General features: G+C 48.1%; 1 protein-coding gene across 2 annotated transcripts in view; it reads right to left on the reverse strand.

Annotated features, from left to right (window-relative positions):
• Positions 1 to 515: 515 nt before the first annotated feature.
• Positions 516 to 22,696, reverse strand: part of ABCA5 (ATP binding cassette subfamily A member 5) — a 37,276-nt gene continuing 15,095 nt past the window's right edge. For both annotated transcript variants that reach the window (XM_075440618.1, XM_075440617.1), the window contains exons 13-40: positions 22,267 to 22,377; positions 21,883 to 22,058; positions 21,339 to 21,458; positions 20,418 to 20,556; positions 19,444 to 19,534; positions 19,087 to 19,226; positions 17,209 to 17,328; positions 15,997 to 16,198; positions 15,411 to 15,580; positions 14,476 to 14,609; positions 13,086 to 13,223; positions 12,336 to 12,449; positions 11,786 to 11,956; positions 10,750 to 10,863; positions 10,372 to 10,509; positions 9,790 to 9,864; positions 9,175 to 9,266; positions 8,495 to 8,621; positions 8,283 to 8,400; positions 8,085 to 8,176; positions 7,750 to 7,925; positions 7,096 to 7,171; positions 6,917 to 7,011; positions 6,400 to 6,519; positions 6,056 to 6,205; positions 5,043 to 5,122; positions 4,652 to 4,707; positions 516 to 3,962 (exon numbers count right to left, since the gene is read on the reverse strand). In XM_075440618.1, the coding sequence (XP_075296733.1) occupies positions 3,855 to 3,962; positions 4,652 to 4,707; positions 5,043 to 5,122; positions 6,056 to 6,205; positions 6,400 to 6,519; positions 6,917 to 7,011; positions 7,096 to 7,171; positions 7,750 to 7,925; positions 8,085 to 8,176; positions 8,283 to 8,400; positions 8,495 to 8,621; positions 9,175 to 9,266; positions 9,790 to 9,864; positions 10,372 to 10,509; positions 10,750 to 10,863; positions 11,786 to 11,956; positions 12,336 to 12,449; positions 13,086 to 13,223; positions 14,476 to 14,609; positions 15,411 to 15,580; positions 15,997 to 16,198; positions 17,209 to 17,328; positions 19,087 to 19,226; positions 19,444 to 19,534; positions 20,418 to 20,556; positions 21,339 to 21,458; positions 21,883 to 22,058; positions 22,267 to 22,377 (3,443 nt within the window). In that variant the 3' untranslated portion in view covers positions 516 to 3,854. The remainder of the gene's footprint in view (positions 3,963 to 4,651; positions 4,708 to 5,042; positions 5,123 to 6,055; positions 6,206 to 6,399; positions 6,520 to 6,916; positions 7,012 to 7,095; positions 7,172 to 7,749; positions 7,926 to 8,084; positions 8,177 to 8,282; positions 8,401 to 8,494; positions 8,622 to 9,174; positions 9,267 to 9,789; positions 9,865 to 10,371; positions 10,510 to 10,749; positions 10,864 to 11,785; positions 11,957 to 12,335; positions 12,450 to 13,085; positions 13,224 to 14,475; positions 14,610 to 15,410; positions 15,581 to 15,996; positions 16,199 to 17,208; positions 17,329 to 19,086; positions 19,227 to 19,443; positions 19,535 to 20,417; positions 20,557 to 21,338; positions 21,459 to 21,882; positions 22,059 to 22,266; positions 22,378 to 22,696) is intronic.

Below are 22,696 nucleotides of genomic sequence, written 5' to 3' on the forward strand. Positions count from 1 at the left end.
TGGCTGTGTGTTCCAGCTTCGGCCAAGCCTCTCGCCAGCAGCATTTCACCAGCTTCCACGCCGGAGCGAGCACCCATCCAGCCACCCAGCGAGTTCGTCTTGGTCACAGACCCAAGCAGAAAAATGAATTATTTTTTTTCGGTGGGGTTAATATTCAAGCGGCTGGCTGTGATTCATCCCTGCAGATGCACGACGCGGCGTGCCAGGAGCGCGCAGATGCCTCGGGGTCACTTCTACCAAAGTTGGGCTGAATTAATCCGACTGCGAAACACGACCCGCCTGCAGGCGGTCGCATCCGAAGTGTTGCAATACTGCAATTCCCTGAATTCAATTAAAAATATGCAATTACTGCGGCCTGACACCCCCAGCCACGCCACGAACCCCCCATGCTCTGCCCAAGCCCACCCCACTGCGCTCCAGGAAACAGCAGAGGCTTTTCAGAACAGCCCTCCTATTTCTAGCACGGCAAAACACCCGCACGATAGGAACAGAAGCATTTAACAATCCAATCCATCTTTATTTTGGTAACACTTTCTGCTGGGGTAGGGAAAACCTCAACTTCACAATACAGCAAAGTGGTAAAAGACAGACAGGTGTATAAAATAAACTGTGAATGGTACAACGTGCGCGATGGCAACGTCAGGAGGAGCGTCACAAACGCGTTGCCTTCAGACCCAATACCTTCCCATTCTGCTACCAGAGTACTAGGCATCGGCTACCCAACAGACTTCACTTGCTATACAGAGATATTTTTAAAAAAGAGCTTTTCCTGGCAACGTTAACAAAATCAGACACGTTCAATTCCTCCATATAAAAATACAACCTCATAGTAACAACCCAAAGTAAATGCATCTTCCACGTTTCAGACGTACCAGCTACTTCTCAGAACCACCCTGCACGGTGACTACACACCATTGCACCTGGGAACGGTGGCACAAAGCGAGCTGACCAGCCCCAAGTCCCACCATCAGCCCGAATCCGGCTGCTCGGCTCCGTTTCATCTCCTAGAGATCACTGGATGTGTGCACTGTGCGGCTGGGATTTGGCTTCTCACCGGTAACCGCTGAACAAAGGGACCTAAAATTGCAGGAACAAAGCTCTTGTGCTTCCAGGGGATTCTTTGGTTTCATTTTGCCTGTGTTTTTCCCAATTCTGCCCATTATAGACATCGTATGATGCTCTGAAAGGCTTCCGACACAACACACTATGGTGCCAGCGGTGTTTTGGGATGGCATCTCACGCTACATTGACCCACGATGCCACCGCGCAAAAAGATCCCACCCAAATACATGCTTAACAAGCCAAATTCTTTGCATGTGTAGCTGCATCAGTACCATGCCACCACCAGCTGGGTTACTCCAGGGTTAGCAAAGACAGTACCAAACGGAGCAAATCGAGCAGCTAACATTAGAAAATAAGAAACTATCTGAAATGGCATGATGTCATCCAGAAAGTACAGAACTATTTTACAGTCTATTAATAAACTCCAATTATAAGTTAAAGAACAGAATTTAAAAGACATCATGGCTGACAGGTCACAGCTGTACTTCCATAAGTCCACGTGAAACGAGCATGCTGTACACTGCTGGTCAGACATGCAGACAACAGCCGAAACACCATTTACAAAGAGATGAAAGTAAAAAACGTGGGATTTGGAGAAGATGCACTTCACTTGTATGTACATACATAGGAAAGTATCATGAGACAAAATTCTGGGTCCCACCTTTGCTCCAAACGAAGGGGCATGCTCAGAGATAGCAGCGAGCAATGGGCTGGGGGCTCCGAGGGGCTCAATAAATGGCTGCGTAAACAAAAGAGCTGAATTTGGGTCATCTTTCTTTTCTTACGGGGAAGCTTCAGCTCTGGAAAGATTGCTACGGGAGCTGCAGTTCAGAGGTTGGTGCTTTGACCCCGTTCCTCACCTCTGTTCCATCTCCAGCACAGCAGCTCCCAGCAGACGCGAGCACCACGGCTCCGGGCTCAGCGCAATGGGCACGTTCCCGGTCGGCGCTGCCCAAGGGAACCGACCTTTCCCTGGGGAAGCAAACGGGACGTCCAGGTGTCCCTGCAGTTCTCGGGCTCAAATTTCAACCCCAAAACCAAATCTGTACATTAATTTATACGCAATCTATGGGTACAGAAGAGGAAGTGAACGTTGTACAGAAAGAGCTTGCATCTCCCCACAGCAGAGTAAGCAGCTAATGAAAACAGACCTTGGCTCTACACGATCATAAAGCATTACCAAACACATAACATACATTATTGCCTGATAATTACAAACAGTTGGGACACAGAACTCCGCCTTAACCCACAGTTTTTTGAATTTTCGCAAGAAAAATGAAGGTCTGTTCTAACTTTAATGTGAAGATATATAATCGATATGACTTAGGAAGCCAATGTTTCAATATAAATGCACGTCTGTATTTGCTCATTGCAGAACACAATGAACTGTCAGCAATCTTTCATTTCACCTTATAAAACTAAAAAAAAAAAAATCATGGTAGCTTTGTGTAGAAAAAACAACAAAAAAATATATATTTTCAACACACATCTGTCCTATCTTAGGATAAAGTCTCACACATTCTGCTGCTCTTAGTGCTTCTACGCAAACCAAAGGCACCATTCCTACTGATGAGGCTCCGAATTCGGATCTTTTTACTTTGGGTTCATGAAGGCAACTGAAAAATGGCCAGGCCAGGACAAAGCAGATGTTCTTGTGCTGAGCGCACTACGGCACTACTTACTGCTATCACAACGGAGACGGATTAGGAAATGCTGCTGCATGGACTTGTGAATTGACTGTCAAGAAAAATGAAAACATCTAAAACGGACTGTTGCTAGAAACAGCTGGCAGGATACACGTCGTCACACCCAACGAAAGAATTAGGCTGTTTTTAATGAAGACGAGAAATACTCACATCTCTGCAAATCCCAGAACTACGCAGTTATGTCTTTGTACTTGTACCAAGTGGGTTGGGAAAAAAAAAAAAAAGCATCCACTTCTGTACACCCCCTTTAACCCAACAGCACATGCACGACAAACACCAGGGCCACCCAGCGCGGCAGCACGAGGCAGCCACATCTGCCAGCTGGCAGCAGGAAGGAATATTCCGTGTCAAGCAGTGCCGTACTGTATCTGTGAAGGAAGATTTTCACCCTGGTGGGATACCAAGCTAAGCTCGCAGTGTAACTCAGGACCCTCTCTGCAGTGAATCTGACTGCTGTGGAGTGGTTTTCCCTTCTCATCGAAGCAGGCACATCTTCTAAGCGTGAGCAGGGACGGGTCGGCCGGCTGGGTAGCAGGACCTTGCCGGGCCACGCGTCTGCCCAGCACCTCGTTGGGCGGGCAGCAACACCCAGCCGAGGGCACGGGGCATGGCAAGACCCTGCGAACCAGCGAGTGGGTCCCGTGGGCTGGGAGGCTCCGGCGGCAACTGGTTTCGCTGAAATGCACAATTTCCAGCATGGACAGCCCAACCCGGTATCAGCCAGCCTGGACACGGGTGCAGCATGGCCAAGGGAGGAAGGAACGGGTGCTCCTGCACAAGTGACCAACACCAGGAGATGACTGACTGTCACGGTGGTGTCTTCTTGATCAAGGCAAAGTGGGAAACAGCGAGGGACGAAGGAATTTCAGAACAGCCAGAATAACGGCGGGGATGCTCACCGCTTCCACCACTATTGCCACGTTATTCGTAAGGCCAGGATGGTGGAACACGCTCAGTGCTTCCAAACACAACCTCCCTCGCCTGTCCCAGCTCCGATGTTTTCCACGCACGTGCCCTAGTGTGTGCGCAGAGGATCATTGCTGGCACCAAACACGAGCTGCTGAGCAGATCTGGACCATGAGGAGCTCAGAAAACGACTCGGTCTTCCTGCGTCCTCTCCCACCACAGCGTGCTGTTCAGGGTGCCGAAGCTGCTGTCCTCCTCCTCCTGCTCTTTAGCAAGCTCCACAAAAACCTGGAACAGGCAGAGAGGATGCGAGTACGTAATGCTCCTTATAGGAGCTTTCTCAGTCACAAATAGAATTCACGCTAAAAACCACAAACGTTGAACATATTGCTTCATCTCCAAGTAGGAAGTTATCAGTCTTACGGGTTTTTCCTCCTTGCTCCTACCCCCCCGCCTCATCTCTTCCAGAGGACAACAAAAAGGAAGTTGAACCGAATACACACCGCAGGACATTTATCGTCAGCAATAACTTATCCAGAATAAGCAATAATAAACCTCAGCTTTAGCCTCCTTCTAGAAATGAACGGCAACACCAGTCCTTCGAATAAATCAGAGCGGCATTTCCACTAACGCCACTTATTTTGTTCCACTCACTGCAGTTGGCACCTTATTTTTAAAGGAGAAAACAGAAATAAAGAGGAGCAGGGGAACTGGCAGTCCCAATGCGCTTTGGAAAAGGGGGCTTCAGTTCCCCCCAAACAGCTGCCTGAAAGCCAGGCACGGGGACAAGCTGCCCGTGCAGGGCTCGGCACCCCCTTCTCCATCCACTACCGCGCACCCAGAGGGGATGCACGACTCCCAAAGGGCAGGGGCAAAGTGAATCCACCCCAGACGCCGGCGAAAACCCCGTCAAAAAACCCGCAACACCTGCGCCTGGCAGGGTTTATTTCCACAAAACACCGTTTGCTTTAACCTACCTGTTCCAGTGTCGCCTGAGAAAAGCTGTACTCCTCGATGTTAAAAGCGTGCTTTACTGTTAAAAGAATTAATGAAAGCGTGTAATTAGGAATCCTTCACTATCTGACACAACTAGCAGGCTCGGTGGTGTTGGGTCGACGGTTGGACTTGGTCTTAGGGGTCTTTTCCAACCTTAATGATTCTATAACTGGATTTAAAGCATTTTAAGTGGTGCAAGCGCTTACTCTTCATTATACAAGAAAGAGACTTGGGAGCACCAACAATAATAATAGAAAAAATAAACTAAATGAATTTCGAACAGAAATGCAAAAGTGCCACCACATGGCAAATGCATCAGTTATGGGAGACAAAACGATTTCTGTATGTGATGCATGGCAAGTGCTTAATTACCTTCTTCCAGCTTGGAAAAAGAATGTGAAAGCGACTGTACATCTTCTTTTGGAATTTTATACGCCAAAATAGAAGCAAAACTAGAACAAAGAAAGAAAGCAAAATTAGCTTCAGGTAAAATTAACCGAAGTAAAAATGTTCCTATTCAGGTGAATGGATTTGAACTCATTTTCAGAAGGTTACTCCAGGCATTCTGACTACTCATCCCCACACAAGACACTGGGAAGGATGCAGCTCCAGGGGACCAGCTGGGTTATACCCCGTCTCAGAGACCCAGGTCCAGGTGCATCTGCTGAGCTCCCCCTGCGACCGCTCTGTGATTTATGCGCTCTTCAGCCAACATTCATATTCTGCCTATAAACTCATGACAGAAAAATCGCTGCCTGGAACTCCCAAACTTATGAGGTTTTGCCTTTCAGATGAACTCCGACGGAGGCCACAGCACCTCTTGGGACTTTGCACCACACAGTGCTTCCCGCAACCCAGACTCCAGAACAGGGAGCTGCTCTGCCCCACGCATTTGCTTCTGAAAAACAAACTCTCCTCCAAATCTCCCACACTCGAGGAACGCTCCTCCCACGCTGCCTGCAGTGCCCTGTTTGGAGTCTCATCAGCGGTCACCAAGCCAGACCCTCAAGTTCATATGGCAGAAATTCAATGCTCTTGGGGGAAAAACAACCCACCCACCCACCCTCAAACTTCGAGGGACCCCCAGAAAACGTTCAAGCATTGCTAGATAAGAGCCAGTGACTCAGATTTTACCCCTATTTCTCAGGGGCTCTGACCAAGGAGGAAGCCTCCAAGCCACCGCTATGCAGAAATCCAGTTTTGCTTCCTCCGTGCCAACCATCTGCACGCAGGGCTCGCAGCCACCGCCCTGGCAGCTTTTGCTGGTCTGCAAAACCCTTCCTCTTTTTTTTTTTTTTGTAAATTTTAGTATCCTGGCACACCCTACTCGCTGCCGAGAAATCAGGGGCTTGTATTAATATCAACGTTAATTTGTTAAACTTCACCTTTCCTGACGATTCGCGTTTGGGAAGATGTGCAAAATCTGTCTCTGCAGATACTCCCCCTGCTGTACATCTGCTGCTTCTTTTAATTTCATTTCCAAGAAGTATCCTCTGCCAAACTTACTCTTCAGGTGTTGGACAGTACCTATACATCTGCCAGTCGCAGAGGGAACATAAAAGTTGTACGTGTTACACCATGCCCGAAAAGCGGTCTAACGTCTAACAGACCCTTTTGGCAGTTTAATTTTGCTCCAAGTTTAAGGTGCAAAAAAACCCGTCTACCCATATTTTCAAAGAAACGTATTCCAGTCGACAACGCCCGCCGCAGGGGAGGGCGGCGGTGGTACCTGAGCTGCCCGGCCACCAGGATGGCCACACGGTCACAGACAGCGTCCGCCTCCTCCATGTAGTGAGTGGTCAGGATAGCTGCTCTCTCCTTATTCTTAAACGCTGCTCGAATTGCCCGCCTACAAAACATAACCAAAATCCACCCCTGAACAAAACGTTCAGCACGCGGCAGTAAATCCTGGGTTAGCAGGACAAGAGGACTGTGATGGTCAAACCTAAACCCTTTATTTTATGAACCAATACTACTCCCACAGCAACAATTACCACCTGATTTTTTTCACAACGATGACTCAAATCTCATCCTGCTTATATTTTACGATTTCTTTTGACTTTCAAGCTTCTAATCTCCAAGCTACTCGGGGAGAGGACACAGATGACGGGCACCTGGCACTAAGGCAGGGCTGATTCCCTGTCTATGGCTCTCCCTAGTGTTAACAGGGATAACGCACACATAAAATCCAACAAACCCCCCAAGAGAAACGAGTCTGCGGCAACCAGAGCCCCGGCGGCACTCACCACATGTGCTGCTTGGCTTTGGGATCCATCCCCGTCGACGGCTCGTCCAAGAGCGTGACCCGCGGGTTGCCCAGCATACTCAGGGCAAAGCACAGCTGGGAGGACGGCAAAGGGAAAGGGTGAGGACACAAGGGCTGCTGGAGACACCCACCATGGCAGCTCGCAAAGCTCCCCCGTACCTTGCGTTTCAGCCCGACGCCCAGCTTCTTCGTCGTCTTCTGCAGGTGGTCTTTTAAATCCAGGGCACTGGCGATGCTGCGGGAGGGGGAGGACCGTGCGTGAAAAGCTGAGAGGGTGATGGTTCGGCTTCCCCCTCATCCCATCGGAGGCAAACAGCCTCGCTTGAAGAACTCGGTCACAAATATTTGTATATGTTTTTATATAAAGTATAAATAAAGCAAATCAATAAGCAGAATTGGAGCTGGGTGCTTCCACACAAAACCTCCCGCCCCGTGTCCTAGAGCGGGTGACAGCCCAGAAGCGGCTCCATGCCCTAGACTCCTCATCCTTGCAGCCTCTGCAAAGGTCATTGTTAGCACTTCCTAATGTTAAAAAAAAAAAAAAAAATACAAATACTGGCTGAATTTTGTGTGGCTGAATCGGCATCTCCTAACCCACAAATTCACACTTGCTGAATTTGCTGAAAAGATCCAATGAAACTTAACCGAACAAAAATATTGCCTTAGGAGCCAGGGGGGGGAAGCCCTATGAAAACTATAACTAAAACCTCAAACATTTCTATAATATATAATATATACTTATATATTAATATATTAATATTATATATATTATATAATTATATATATTTATATATATATAAACATAATACTTACCGTTTTATGACTTCCTTGACATCAGTCTGACTCATTCCTTTGATAGCACCGTAAATCTCAAAGTGTTCCTGCAGTGTAATATCTGGCCAGAGTGGGTTCATCTGAGGGCAGTACCCCACAAATTTCACAGAGTCATCGTCGCTGCTCAGCCCAAACGCATCATCTCCCATCAGAACCTCCAAGGAAAATGCACAGACTTTACTCAGTAATATGACAAGTTTCAGAACTGTTTTTGTAAAGATTTAGCAAAAATCACTTGAGAATGCTTGCAGTAATAATAAAAAAAAAAATCAATATAGATTCATCGTCTGGTTAGTTTGTAGCACGTCACCTACCTGCCCACTGGTTGGCTCAATCTCTCCAACGAGCATATTAATTAACGTGCTTTTCCCAGCTCCGTTGGGTCCTAACAGCCCCAGTATTTCTCCTAAGGACGGACGACACACAAACCATTGCCCGGGAGGTCAGATAAATGGATTCGAGAGTCTTTTTGCTAAATAAAACAGCTCAACGGCAAGTAATTCGATTCTAACCTTTTTTTACGCAGAGACACAGATGTTTCGTTGCCACTTTCTTTATTTTTCTCCCCAGAAGAAATTCCTTTCTTTCATCAAACTCTTTGTGCAAGCTGCTGACCAGGATTGCTGGTATCTAGTAGAGGAGAGAGAAGCGGCTGCAGACCCCGGCCGCTCTGGGAAAGCTCCGGATCGGGGTCCGGGCAGCGCCCGGGGGCTCGTGGCATTACCTCCTCGCTTTTGGGGCTGCTCAGTATTTCTTGGACTCGCAGCCTCTCCGCCTTCACGTCTTCATCTTCGTTCTCATCACGCGGGACGTCTGGGAACTTCCAGGTTTTGGCTTTCGTACGACATTTTCTAAGGGGAGGAAAATAACAGGATGCCTCTGCTCGGCATTCAGGTGGAACAAAGCTCTCGAAGATGTCAGTCGAGACTTGTTCGCCGCTTCGATGCGGAAAGCAATTTGTGTTTGCCGCACCCCGGAGTAACAAGTTTACGCTGCACATTTGAGCAGCCCCCAAAGAGCAGAAAGAGCTGTCAACGACTGCAACGCCGTCATCTTCACGCTGAGCTCGTTGCTGCGGTATGGCATCTCTCCCCACGCAATGGGAAAGGAAGTTCTCCTGTTTTATATAGGGAACATGCTTACAAAAATCCCGATTTTGCACTGACAGAACTTAAAAGGAAGTAAAAAACCTATTTATGCACTTCACTGACTGAATTTCAGACAACTAGAGTTAGCAGAACAAATTCTTTAGACACTTGGGATGGGATATAACCACTGGTATTTTATTTTCTGCAGTATCCCCCATAGCTATATGCTGCATATTCCAGTTTAATCATCAGCGTTGTTTTTAAAAACAGCTTCTTCGGACTATTACCTTTAAAAGTCTATCCAACAGAGACACACCTGAAAAACGGATCCTCTCTAACCGTCCTCCCTCCGTTCTTCAGCTCGAAGCATCGCAGCAGGAAGAGCCACACGATGCACTGCAAATAGGGCTAAAACAGACAAATCCAGTTCTGGTTACTGGGAGCGCTGGCACCCCTGCGAGGTTGGTGATCCTATAGGTGACCCCACCAGTGCAACCAGTGACAAGATGCTTCAGCTCTTCCCCACCACAGATCACCAGTGGTGAGATGCTGCTCAGTGGGTCGACACTGAGGATGCCCAACCAGAGTCTGCTTCGATTTAATGGCAATTACTTGGGGTTTTTGGAGAGAGAAGGGACCGTCCCCCACTCTGCAGTTCTTGCTCCAACAGCACGGACTCCCACAATAATCAGGATTAATATTGGCACCGTTAATAAGGCCACTGAGGCAGCAGACGTTGAGCTGGTAGGCACTGCAGCTTTTACTGATACTGTTCATGCTGCAACAGGTTGCAAAGCTGCAGGCTCCAGCGATGCTGAGCATTAGATCAAATCTTTATTAATAAAGATGCTTGAACAGAAGGGGCCTCCCAGCAGGAGTTAGCAATTCTCTACAGCAAATAAGGCTAAAAAAATCAAATAATCATGCTTACAGCTATAACCGCTATCAGGAGCCGGTCCCATGGGTCGTAATATCCTCCATTCTTCCGCTTGCCTTTCCATGAGACCTGACAACGCAAAAAAATACGTTCAGGCAAATAATCACCTACCAGAAACCGCATATTCTACACCACACTTTAATCTCAAATCAGCCATTTCAGCTGCGTTGCTCGAGCACTTTCTGTGCTCTGCAGAGACCCTGCTTGCACAGACTTGGCGTCAATGAACTCCACCAGAGTCCCTAGGGCTGCTCCCGGTTTAAAGCCACTGACTCCCAATTAACCCATCTCCCACCACTGTGTTTGCCCAGCCCACAGGCTCAGAAGCACATGGTTGTCCTTTTGATATTTAATGGAAGTACTTGCTTCTTTCCTCATTTTAAAACCGCAGCACTCTGCTTACAGAAAAAAAAGAAAGCGACTCTTCACCAGCAGTTGCTTCTCCTCACATATGAAATGGCCATGGATGACCTCACACCCCTAGGCAGGTATCTGCTGTCCCGTTACCATCGAAGATGCCCACCCAATCCCAACCTTCTCCAAGGGCTCTGGAGAGGGTCTCCTGTGTCCGCTCACCTTTATAAAACAGATCAGACAGCCGATGAGAGGATAAATAGGAATGAAGATGGAGAAGACATAATGCAGGATGGTGGTTACCAGGTAATAGTCCAGGAAAAAGGCCACTTCAGTGACAACCGTACAGAGCAAGGCTGTCTGTACAAAAGGAAAAGAAAAAAAATAATGGATTTTCATTCAGTTCAGCCTCTCTAAGCCTAAGTTATCTAATTTGAGGCACATTCTCTAAAGCTTTTATCCTTTAGGGTATGGCATTGGTAAATGTCTCACATTTCTCGTGCATTAGAACACAATTGAATAAACTAACTGGGAAGCCCGTTGTGGCTCTGGAGATGGCCAAGCTTCCCAGCTAACCGAAATCAAGGTAGAGTTACTCACCACTGAAAATATAAACGACCAAAATTCTTTTGTATTCTGGACTTTTTTAAACGTGAAGGAGACCACATAAGTGAAGAGGACGACTGACGGGACATAACCAATCAGGCAAAAAATCTGCAAAAGTAAGAACGGTTTCTTAGGAAACGTACAACAAGAACCCAGGGGTGAATCCACTGGAATTACTTTAGTGTGCTACATAACTCTGGATACCTCTTTGTCACTTGATTTGATATATTTTGCCACCTTGGAACATACAGCATGTTCTATTAAAGACACAAATGAACAAGTACGTGGACAGGCAAGAACCTCCTCACTCAGTTTCCTTTAAACTATTTCCTATTTCTTTTTATAGGACATGCTCCCATACACGTTGACCTGAAGATTTTGGTAAGTGTTAGGCATTCCACCCTTCAGCCTTTGCATTTTTACAGAAATTAAAACCAGGGTAGATGCACTGGTAGAAAAATAGCCCCGCAGCGCAACGGTCACATCCCAAACCTGATTAACTGTGAGCTTCTGGGAAAGCAGCTGAGAAAATCTGATCTTCTCAATTATAGCCCATATCGCACGGAAGCCCACTCTGAATATAAAAGATGTGAAGACTTGTAGTCTCTTCAATTTAATCCTATGCTGCAATTCATTGTGGAGCTGGTCAGCGTTCAAAGTCACCCTAACCTTGTCGTTAGCCGCCCGCCAATGCAAACGGAGCAATTATCAGTCGGCAGCAAAGAGGGCAAAGCAGATGGAGCAAGCAGAGTGAAAAAGGATGGAACACTCCTTTGGAAGATCCTGGTGTTTTACAGCTCCAATTTATTCCAGTTCTGAATGAAATGCCAAAATTTTAATAGTTTTTCCCCATGAGAAACAGTACTATCGCGCCTTTGGTGCAGCCTGACTGGTGCTTCTGCGCCAGCAGCCTTCATCAGGCATTTCCCCTGTGTATCGGTTGGAAAAAGTCTGCTGAACCATCTAACAACAAATAAACACTTGTGGAAAATAACAAAACCATGTTCTTACCGGTCCCCACCGCACTCACCACGGCAAGGAACTTGCCCACGTAGAAATAAACGCCGTAGTGAAAGGCGAAGAGGCTGCCTATCATCAGGACGAGGATGGAGAAGAACAGCGGGAGGTCAACGACGGCTTGCCCAGTCCAGTACGCGGAGGGATAAAGCCCCGCTATCTTCAGCTGCGTGTACGCTTTGATCTGCGACAGGAAAAGAAAATGTGACGTTAACTAAATGTTAATTTAAATTAACGCAATGTTAATGTGCCTCGGTGTGAGCAGGATCTCATTTTTCCCTCTAATACACTGCTTTTACACTTCGTGTGGCATCCGTGTGGTACCCAGTTACTGCTGCTTTTAGCTGCCAAAGAAGAAACAAACAAAAAAAAAGCATTTCCCCAGAAAGCAGCAGGGCTGTTCCCAAATCTGCTCTATCCCAGGCAGCAAACAGCAGCCGCATCCACACTGCCTTGCGCCTCTCACAGCAAAAGGTGCTATTTAAAAAACTCTCAGGGTTTTCCCAAACCCCCAAGGTTTTTAAGCTCTTTTGCAGTCCCTGAGTCAACACCTGGGAGTTTACCTTATGGTTTTCTGCATTGTCCATGGCAAAATAAGGGGGCATTCCAGTAATGATGATTCCCAGTAACACAGCTTCAAAATAGATCTCTAGTCTGAAAATTGTGTCTGGAAGATCCTGAAATATAAATCACAGTTCTTCAATACCAGAATGTGCGTGACCAAAAAAACACATTTAGAATTGGAACATGACCATAAATGCTACAACATCTATTCTGTGTATCTCAGGATCATCTGAGCTGCAGCAAGGAGAAAAATACCTATGGAAGTTTTTGGAGTATTTATGAGAGTGCATATCAAACTCCCCGAGCATTTATCTCCTGCAGCAGGTCCTCTCCGCTCCTAAAGGCCAGCCCAGCTCCGCACGGGATGCAGCAGACCTCCAGCACCCCGCGTTCAGCCTCCCAGAACTGAAGGTACAAACCCGTAACCAACTCCCAGCAGGACATCCTCTTTCCAAGCCCCATTTTCCTCCCCTTCCACAAGCTGCAGAACAAAACCCCGGCACCTTTCAACCCCTCTTCAATTCCCCAAGGGTCCATACCATCAAGGACTTACTCCACAGGCTTTGGCTGCTGGGGCCCCTTCCTTCCCGACGGCGATGTGCAGAGCACGGCCCTTGGGTGCTGCACCATCCCAACCAGCTTCTCCCTCCGTTTACAGCACAATTTTACACTCCCCCCCTCACCCCCGGGATGCTTTGCCACCCACCTCGTGCCTACGGGTGATTTCTGCTGCCACAGGTGCTGCTCACCTGGATGAAGGGGTTGCTCCAGATATGAATGCTCTCCGTCACGTTTAAATTGCGCAGGAGCAGATTGCTGACGATATTCATCAGAACGGGCAGGGAATGCACCATGGTACTGTTGAATACGACCATGAAAACATGGTTCTAGAAAAGAAAGTGTTTGCTAAATTTGGGACCTAATAAACGCTTATAAATATCTGCAGGGTCGGTGTCAGGAGGACGGGGCCAGACTCGTTCCAGTGGTGCCCAGCGACAGGACAAGCGGCAATGGGCACAAACTGAAGCCGAGGAAGTTCCAGCTGAACCCGAGGAAGAACTTCTTCCCTCTGAGGGTGACGGAGCCCTGGCCCAGGCTGCCCAGGGAGGCTGTGGAGTCTCCTTCTCTGGAGATATTGCAGCCCCGCCTGGACGCGGTGCTGTGCAGCCTGCTGTGGGTGACCCTGCTTGGGCAGGGGGTTGGGCTGGGTGACCCACAGAGGGCCCTGCCAACGCTGAACATTCTGTGATTCTTCCGCACGAAGGGTAATACCCTGAGAGGAGTCTCCTATGGGCTTAATTAAACTCGAACATCGGGAAAAATCTTTGCATAACAGAGTACGCTTTGCAGGAAGCTCTGGGCTGCTCAGGGTGGCTGTAACACGTAACCTAATCCAGGAAAACAGTCCGGCTCATAGCGAGCAAATTATTCGAAATAAATTCCCAGAACGTTTTATGCAACGGTGACACGATGACAAACGAGGCTCCAGACAATTACAGTCTGAAAAACAAAACAGACCCGCGGTCGTACGTCCTCGCTAATGCATTTAAAAACCAGACAGGCAAAAACTTCCATTCGCCAAGGGCTGCACTGCCACACCAGCACGGACAGTTTGCAATGAATAAACACGGCAACAAGAGACAGCGCTGGCACATTGCAAAGCAGCTCCTTTGCTGGAGATTAAATATGACCCCGGTTCAAATCTTTCTGACACTCCTTCAGTGGCCATACTGAAATGAACACTTACAACCCAAGACACTCATTTTTCTTCACACATGAGAGCACCATGGAATTACACTTCTGTCAAATTGCGTAAGTCAGCCAGTATAAGTGAAATAAAAAAATAAATTCCTATATCAGGCCTCTTGCAAAGCAAAATATTTCTCCTGGATTTTTGTATCCTTGTGGGGAAGAAGGGAGGATGGAAGTTTTATTAGCCTACCATCATTATCATTTATTTTCATAATATTTCCATTCTGTTAATACAAGTCATCTTTCCAGGCCTCTTGTATAACCAATATTATATAATATTATTTGATTATATGACTCTATACGTGCCTTTCAGGCATGAGGACAACGAAGCCAGCCCCTAATGAGCTACTTGTCTGGGATACGACCGAGCCGGTCTGTCCATCCTACCTGTCTGGATTCGAGGGCCAACACGTTTAAGGCTGCGCTGTGAGGTGCAGCGGAGACGTAATCGCTGTCGTTGAACATCTCCAGGAGTATGTTCATGCTCCCAAGAGAGCGGACAATGTCACTGATATCCGATTCTGGAGTAAGACAGAGAAAACAACATGGTTACTCATCACCAGCTTGGAGTACCTTACATAAAATTATTGATGGATTTTCCCACTGATACAATGCTATGACGAAAGATCAGTGTTTCCTTATACATGCCTGCCAAAGAGCATCCTCTGCTATTCTGAACACCACCAAGGTTTTTATTTTGGTTTCCCACTCGACAGCCTCCAAAGAATACCAGGAATTTTTTTGGTTATGGTCTCCAAATAACCTGTGCAAGCCAAGTGCAGCAGGGAGGAAGCAGAGCATCATCAGGATACGCAAAGTTTCAGCTGGACAGAGAACCAGTGAGACGAGCAGGGAGCCAGCAGCACTGATACAGTGCCTGGAGAAACGAAGTTCTCTTCAGCCCAAATTCCCAACAGCTCAAACAGACGCTCGTTTCTATTGCCCGGAGCGCTGCTATGCATTTTTCAAACACCCTACGCTGAAACAAAAAAGGGATTTTCCAAAAGGCTTTGCAGCAGGATTTTCAAGCCAATGGATCTGAAGGTCTCACTGGCCAGTTCCTTCACACGTGTCATCTTATGGCACAGCGAGCACAGGGCTACCAGACACGGGAAGAGGAGAAAGATCTCCGAACCAAACCCTACGGCACAAAAGATGATCGCTCTCTACCATCGCTGGGTACCTGGAAACTCTTAATTTGGGTTAATTTCAAGGAAAAAGTTTGTCCCCAACCCCAAAAGTAGCACACAGCATCCTTCCCCTCCCACGCGAAATGCTATGTTAAAAGTGGAGCTGCCCCAGGCCCACCCCTGCTCTCCTACCTGTGGAGTTCTGCAGCAGGAGACGACTCCTGTACTTGTGATAGTCCTCCCCGGGCTTCAGCAAGTACAGATCTGGGGAAAGCTTGATAGCAGCTACAGAATTTTTGATGATGTGGTGTATGAAAAACAGTAAGATCTGAACTACAAGAAAAATCAGAAAAAGCAACAACCTGAAAGAAATTAAAGTTTTGGTTTTATTACAATCCAGGGACAGCCAACCCAGCTGATGTGCGTGCTATTAAACCACCACTTCCTTCCCTCCCCAAGCAGCACGTGTTTAACAGTAGTGGATAGCTTCATGCTTATTATTTTTACAATTTAGCCATGGGGAAAAAAAATAATTGCATCCTGCCCTTTCTCTGGTGTCATTCAGACAGGCTGTGAGAGGTTTGTACACGAAGGAGAAAGCGCTAACACTCACATAACTCTCACACATTTATTTTCCCACTGATACAACCCTATGATGAAAGATCAGCGTTTCCTTACACATGCCCACCAAAGAGCGTGGTATTGGTGGGCTTTCTCTGGTGTCACTCAAACAGGTGTTGAGAGGTTTCTACACAAAGGAGAAAGCCCTAATACTCACATAACTCTCACACATTTATTTTCCCGCTTGAGACTCAGGAAATGAACTCTGGCTACGGTGGAAACCTGCTTCTTCCAGAGAGCCGCACTGCTCATCGCCGGCGCCTTCGTCTCCGAGAGCATCAGGAGGCTCTGCTCCATATCGTCGAAGGATTTTGTATCCATTTCGTCCTGCACTTGCTGCGAGCTGAAGACGCTGTAATCTGCGAGAGAAGAGAGTAAAACTCTACAAATCTGACGCTCTGAGAGCTACGCCGTTGGAAAGGGCAGGGCTGGAGCAAGGCGGGCGGCCATCGGTTCCTTCCCTTGCTGCTGCAGAAGGCATCTTGCCTCATCCCCACCTCTCAGCTTAACCCCGAGCTCAGGGACTCCAATCTACCCCAAAGCGCTCCCTCACCCCCACAGCAGACGCTTAAGGTAGATAACACAAATTTCTGCCACTCAGAAGGTGCAGTTTGTCCCAATTTCATGCCATTAGCCTACGTATGCACCTGCACTACTCGGTCCCAGCACACTCCGCTGTTAAACCCTCTTCAAGCCTTGCAGAGCAGGATAGTTTACTACTCTGTATCGCAAAGAAAGCTCTAGAAAGATGAAGATAGCTTAAACCATTCAAAGTGACATCAAAAGAAGGACTGATTAGTTCTGGAGTAATATTCAGCGGTGCCAAGTTTTCATTTGAATTGGAAGGTAATTTAAAGGAGGGGGAAGAAAGACAAATTCATTCATTTCAGCCTTAAGTGCACAGGCGACTAATGTCACTGCTCACACAGAAGGCTGGAAATAAATTTTATACTGTGTATGTATAAATTCTTGAATGTAAGCTCTATTAGGAAAAAAAAGCACATTTTAAAAAGCTGGCCACAAAAAGTGCAACTGTAAAGCCAAGAAGTCAGATGTAGGTACACCAAATGAAAAATTAATTACTGCAGAGCCAGCCAGTAAAAAGCTTTTCCCCTGGATCTGCCCAGAATCCCTCCCCACTAAACTCGCTGCTTTTGTGTGTTTTTCTTGTTAAATATTTCAAAAGCTTGGAATGCCGTGAGACCAAAGGAGCCCCACGCTGCCGGAGGTAGCACTCTGCGAGAGGATTTTTTTATTCTCACCTCCATAGCAAAACCCCTCCTGGCAGCGGTGTGGCATGGGCAACCCTACACTAATTAAAACTAAATCAAACGAGGAAAACCAGGAAAACAGCCATGGTCCATCCCACCTGCTTGATCGAGCTCTGCCTCAACTTCCAGCTTCAGATAGACATCCTCCAGCGTCGTCATGGATACGCCATAGGTGATAACACCCAAGTGGGAATGAGTGTCAAGGTCAGAAAACAAGCCTGGAGACACAAGTGAAAGATACTGGTCACTCTGCAGCAGGGTTACATCATCTCCCGAGAGACCTTCAAGCACATCAGAGGCACCCCTACTGAAGCATAGGAAGTTCCGTCTGAACATGAGGAAGAACTTCTTCCCTCTGAGGGTGACAGAGCCCTGGCCAAGGCTGCCCAGGGAGGCTGTGGAGTCTCCTTCTCTGGAGATATTCCAGCCCCGCCTGGACACGGTGCTGTGCAGCCGGCTCTGGGTGCCCCTGCTTGGGCAGGCGGTTGGGCTGGGTGACCCACAGAGGTCCCTGCCAACCCCAACCATTCTGTGATTCTGTGATCCCTAAAGCCTTCTGCATGGCAGAAAACAGCAGGTAGCATGTACATATGGCTGCTCAATTACAAAGACGCAGGCTGTGGCTTGAGAACCTAGGTTGGGATAAGCTCCTTTTAGCACAAAACTTCAACCTCTGTGGTCAAGTGTGGGAAACGTCAGACGTTTTCCCGAAGCTGCAGTGTTTGTGAAAACCACCTTGGCATCCTAAAGCTCCAGGGCTCAGAGGTGCCTCCCAGCCGGCTGCGAGCCCCTCGCCTGGAAACATCATGCGCAGGGGCTGCAGGACAGCTTGTCCTACCTACATCCCTGCCCAGGCACAAGGAGACTTTACAAATAAAACCACTGAGTAATATTTTATATGTATATAAACACCCAGATCTGTAAAGTCAGCTTAACTGGTCAGGAGATGCTGGACACCATGCACAGCATGAAGACCAAACTGATGTTCAGAGTCAGAGCACTCATTAACACCTTGGGATAAAAACTGCTACTGGGCTCTTCCCAGTTCTACGAAGTGAAGGACTTGATAAAACGAGGAGCTTCAGAGCCAAGGTCACACTGAAGGGCAATGTAAATGCGTAAAATGGGGAGAGCGGTCGGATGCCCAAGGATGCTCATCAGATCTCCGCGATTTCTTCCGCCCCAGCGGCTGAGGCATATTCCTAACTTCGGCTTCTCCTTAAAATGTTTCAGGGAACTGATTCAATCTTGCGTGCAGTGGCCTGTTTTTCAAAAATACACGGAGTGGCTGCTAAAGGTAAAGCTACTAAATTATTAAATGCAAAGAGAAAAAAGGGGTTTCTGAAATATGAGCTGCATTCACATCAGTATTGATTCTCCCTCAGCCTTCCACAAGGCACAAGCACACGCTGTTTCTTCTGTTTTCTCCTGGGAGATGACCAAGGAGCCTCACGTAGGGCTTCTCAGATAATTGCTGCCACCGAGTGAAACCATCACATCTGGCCTGCACTCCCTCTTCCCAGGGCATTTTAAGGCAGTGACACCATGCTCTTTGCGGCTCGCAACACCGAGGACTGATTTTTGTCGGACTTGGGGCTTTCTGGCTCCCCGATGGAGGCCAGCCCTGCTCCTTAAAACGCTCTGCGACAAGACGATGCTTCTGCAGGACAAGGGGATTCTCAGACAAGAGGGTCTCTTCACCTTTCTGCTGAATGCATCTCCCCAGCTCTTGCTGCCGGGTACCCACATCTCTCTGAACACGCCACAGCCCCCTTGGAGGAGGCGACGAGGTCCTCACCCGCCTGAGAAAGACCTCGCTGACTGATCATCAGTCAAATCATAGCCAAACAATGAATACACACAAAACCCCCCAAATGCAGAGTGCCAATTTAACGAGAACTGGAGGCTACAGCCTCGCTTGATGGATTTCTCTCCTGTAGCCATTCAACCCCACAGCACAGCAAAAGTATCGATACCTGCAAACTTGTCCATGTCCTTGAGTGGCAGGGTGTACACGAGCTGCTCGGCGTTCTCTTGGAGCAGGCTGGCGGCAGGGATGTGCTGTCTTATCAGCGAGGTTGTAGCTTCTGTGTTGCAATAGGCGTCGATGTGCATACTAAGAAAACACACAAGAAATTGGGTTTTTAAAGCCTGTTTTTCTCCTTACATCCACATCAGAACTAGAAGCCAGCACAGCAGCAAACATTCAGTAAGAAGACGATAAAAGGATCTTTTTTGGGGGTAGGGAGTGCTGTCTTACAGATTTCAACAGAAAACAAACAAAAGAAACAGATACATGATGTCATGTAACTGGTGTCACACAAAAAGAATACCTCAAGCGGTAGCCAATTCCCCATTTGCTTTTCAGGAAGAGTGAGGATCCAAGGCATTTTAACATTCCTTGAGAAATCACAGCTTTACGATCTAGAAATAAAACAAAACAAAACAAAACAAAAAATCAAGAAGGCCCTCCGAATAGGAGAATTGTCAATTTGCTCCATAAACCAACTATGTATTTCCAATAAAGTTGTATTCCACAGTTAGGGAATCCCAGAATCACAGAATGGTGGGGGTTGGAAGGGACCTCTGTGGGTCACCCAGCCCAACCCCCTGCCCAAGCAGGGTCACCCAGAGCAGGCTGCGCAGCACCGCGTCCAGGCGGGTCTGGAATATCTCCAGAGAAGGAGACTCCACAGCCTCCCTGGGCAGCCTGGGCCAGGGCTCCGTCACCCTCAGAGGGAAGAAGTTCTTCCTCATGTTCAGCTGGATCTTCCTCTGCTTCAGATTGTGGCCGTTGCCCCTTGTCCTGTCGCTGGGCACCACTGGAAAGAGTCTGGCCCCATCCTCCTGACACCCACCCTGCAGATATTTAGAGGCATTTCTAAGGTCCCCTCTCAGCCTTCTCTTCTCCAGGCTGAACAAGCCCAGCTCCCTCAGCCTCTCCTCATAGGAGAGATGCTCCAGACCCCTCACCATCCTCGTAGCCCTCCGCTGGACTCTCTCCAGTAGCTCCTCATCCTTCTTGAACTGGGGAGCCCGGAACTGGACACAGCACTGCAGATGGGGCCTCACTAGGGCAGAGCAGAGGGGGAGGAGAACCTCCCTCGCCCTGCTGCCCGCACTCCTCCTAATGCACCCCAGGATGCCACTGGCCTTCTTGGCAGCCAGGGCACACTGCTGGCTCATGGTTAACCTGTCGTCCACCAGGACACCCAGGTCGCTCTCTGCAGAGCTGCTCTCCAGCAGGTCCACAAAGAAGCATCACTTCTTGCTCAATAACGTGACGGTCACTCGACTGGTTACTCACCGGCGACGATATCTGCCTCGTCCATGAAGTGGGTGCTGAAAACGGTCACACGATTCGCTTTTCTGTTTTTCAGGAGGTTCCAGACGATGTGTCGCGAACACGGATCCATCCCCGCAGTCGGCTCGTCCAGCAGTAACACCTTGGTGCAAAACCAAGAAGCATTTGCAAAGCTGTGCAAGGTACCGACCTCGGGAAATCCCACCTAAGCAACAGATACCCAGCTTTCTGTTTGGAGCCTGCCAGTGAGTCCTCTAAAACCTATAGGAAACATCCCAGAGGAAGTAAAGCAGCTAGTCTCGCTGTGCTTTGGATAAATTCACCTCCCGTCGTGACAAATGGAAAAATCATATAGTAAATTAATGCCACAGTCTGTTTTATTCTGTTTCTAACACAATTACGTCTAGCTATGTACTCACTCTTAGTAAGGGATGGTTAAATACACACTCATGCTTTTAGAATGCCAGCGAACTGTCACACACATCATTTTTAACTACAGATCTAAGAGCAGTTCCCACTCCTGCAGGCCAGGAATAATAGGTCGGCAACACTAAAGAGCTCTCCGGCTCCGTCCCTGCTCCCAGCGCCTGGACGGCTCTGCAGGGAAAGTCTCCGACCGTTTCGCTGCTGGGGGCTAAACGGTACCTGCCAGAGCCAACAGCAAACTTGTCGCACTATTCACTTCACAGCGAGATCCAGTCCAGAGCTGCTAACATTACCTACACCGTGAACATCCTCAAGCACAAAGGTCGAGCTACTGAAGTGGTTTTAATTGTTCAAACCATAAATGAAGAAAAAGAAAGAGCGACAGGAACAATTGCTGCGCCTTCCGTATTATCGTCAGCATTAGCTGGCTTTGACAAGACTCCTCAAGGCGGGGGCTTGCCAGTGGCAGCGAGCCAGGAACGCCGCCAGCACACTCACCTTGGGGTCCCCGAGAACAGCAACGCCCACCGACAGCCGCCTCTTCTGCCCCCCACTTAATTTTTTAGCTTGATTATCTCTGATCGGCTGCATATCCAGATCCAGCAACACCTTCTGTACCTTCAGAACATCAGAAACACATCTAGTGTTAAAAAAAGGCTATAATTTTTTTTAAACTGGATTATTAACAATTAACATTCAAATTAACTGTTCCTAATGCAAAGCACACTCTGCATCTGAAATGCGCACCCTGCTAACGAACCCGGACACCCAGAGCAGGGCCGTGAGCTCCAGCAAGGCTGAAGATGTTAAAAGGCATCCATGCTTGACCGCAAATGCTAGGATTTAAAATGTTTCAGGAGCATTTTAGTCTCCTAGGAAGAATTAACAGTTTATCTTTGTAAAAATAACTGTCTGTCCCTCTTTGTCTACGGCACTGTAAAGTAGTATTTCCCTGGAAACTTAAGGAAATGTCTGTGCAATGTCAGGGTATTTTACCCTACAGGTTAAAAATGAAGACGCAGGACAGTATCAGCTGACATACCTCTTGTATCAAGTCGTTCTGCGGGATTCCTTTAATGGCAGCGAATATGGAGAGGTTCTCCTCCACAGTCAATATATCGAAGTGGATGTCGGACTGGGGGCACACCCCCGCTATCTGTCGCACCTCGAGCATTTCATCGATTTCGGAGACTTTGTGCCCATAGACAGAGACGAACCCTAAAAAATATTAAAAAATCCAGGAGCAATCAGCTGAAAGGTTTTCCTACAGTCAGAGAGCAGGCTGACACAGATGTGAATCTAAAAGGGACTCTTCCAGACATCGGCCAGAGAAAAATTTGGTGCATCCTGACATAACGACACGGGCGAACAGCTTTGGTTTTCCAAAGCAGGGTACCCGACATCTCCCAAGGCCGGGGAAGCTCACCGTCCGTCGGCGGACACAGCCCGCAAAGGATGTTCATCAGCGTCGTCTTGCCGGTCCCGCTGTGCCCGAGCAGAGCCGTGATCTGACCTTCGTAGATGTCGAAGGACAAATCTGGTCCCCGAGGCAGGCACGAGAGAAAGAGGAGACGTTAGCAACGTGCTCGCGGCACCCGGCGCCGGCTCCTCCCGCAGATGTAAATTCAAATACTGACATATGGGGTATGCATTTACGCTCTGCGCGAAGGGACGCCTTACCTCCGCGCCCCGGCACGGCACGGGACCGCCGCGGCTGGGACAGGCCCGGCACCAGCTGTGGGGTGGCCACGTTTAGAAGCCACTCAGGGAAACGAGATGGAAACATCAGGGAGATGGGGTAGGGAAGATCATATCACTAACGACACGGGCGGAGGAGGAATGACGGGGACGATGCC

The sequence above is a fragment of the Opisthocomus hoazin genome, chromosome 21 (genome assembly GCF_030867145.1).
Source record: "Opisthocomus hoazin isolate bOpiHoa1 chromosome 21, bOpiHoa1.hap1, whole genome shotgun sequence".
In the NCBI taxonomy this organism is placed as follows: domain Eukaryota; kingdom Metazoa; phylum Chordata; class Aves; order Opisthocomiformes; family Opisthocomidae; genus Opisthocomus; species Opisthocomus hoazin.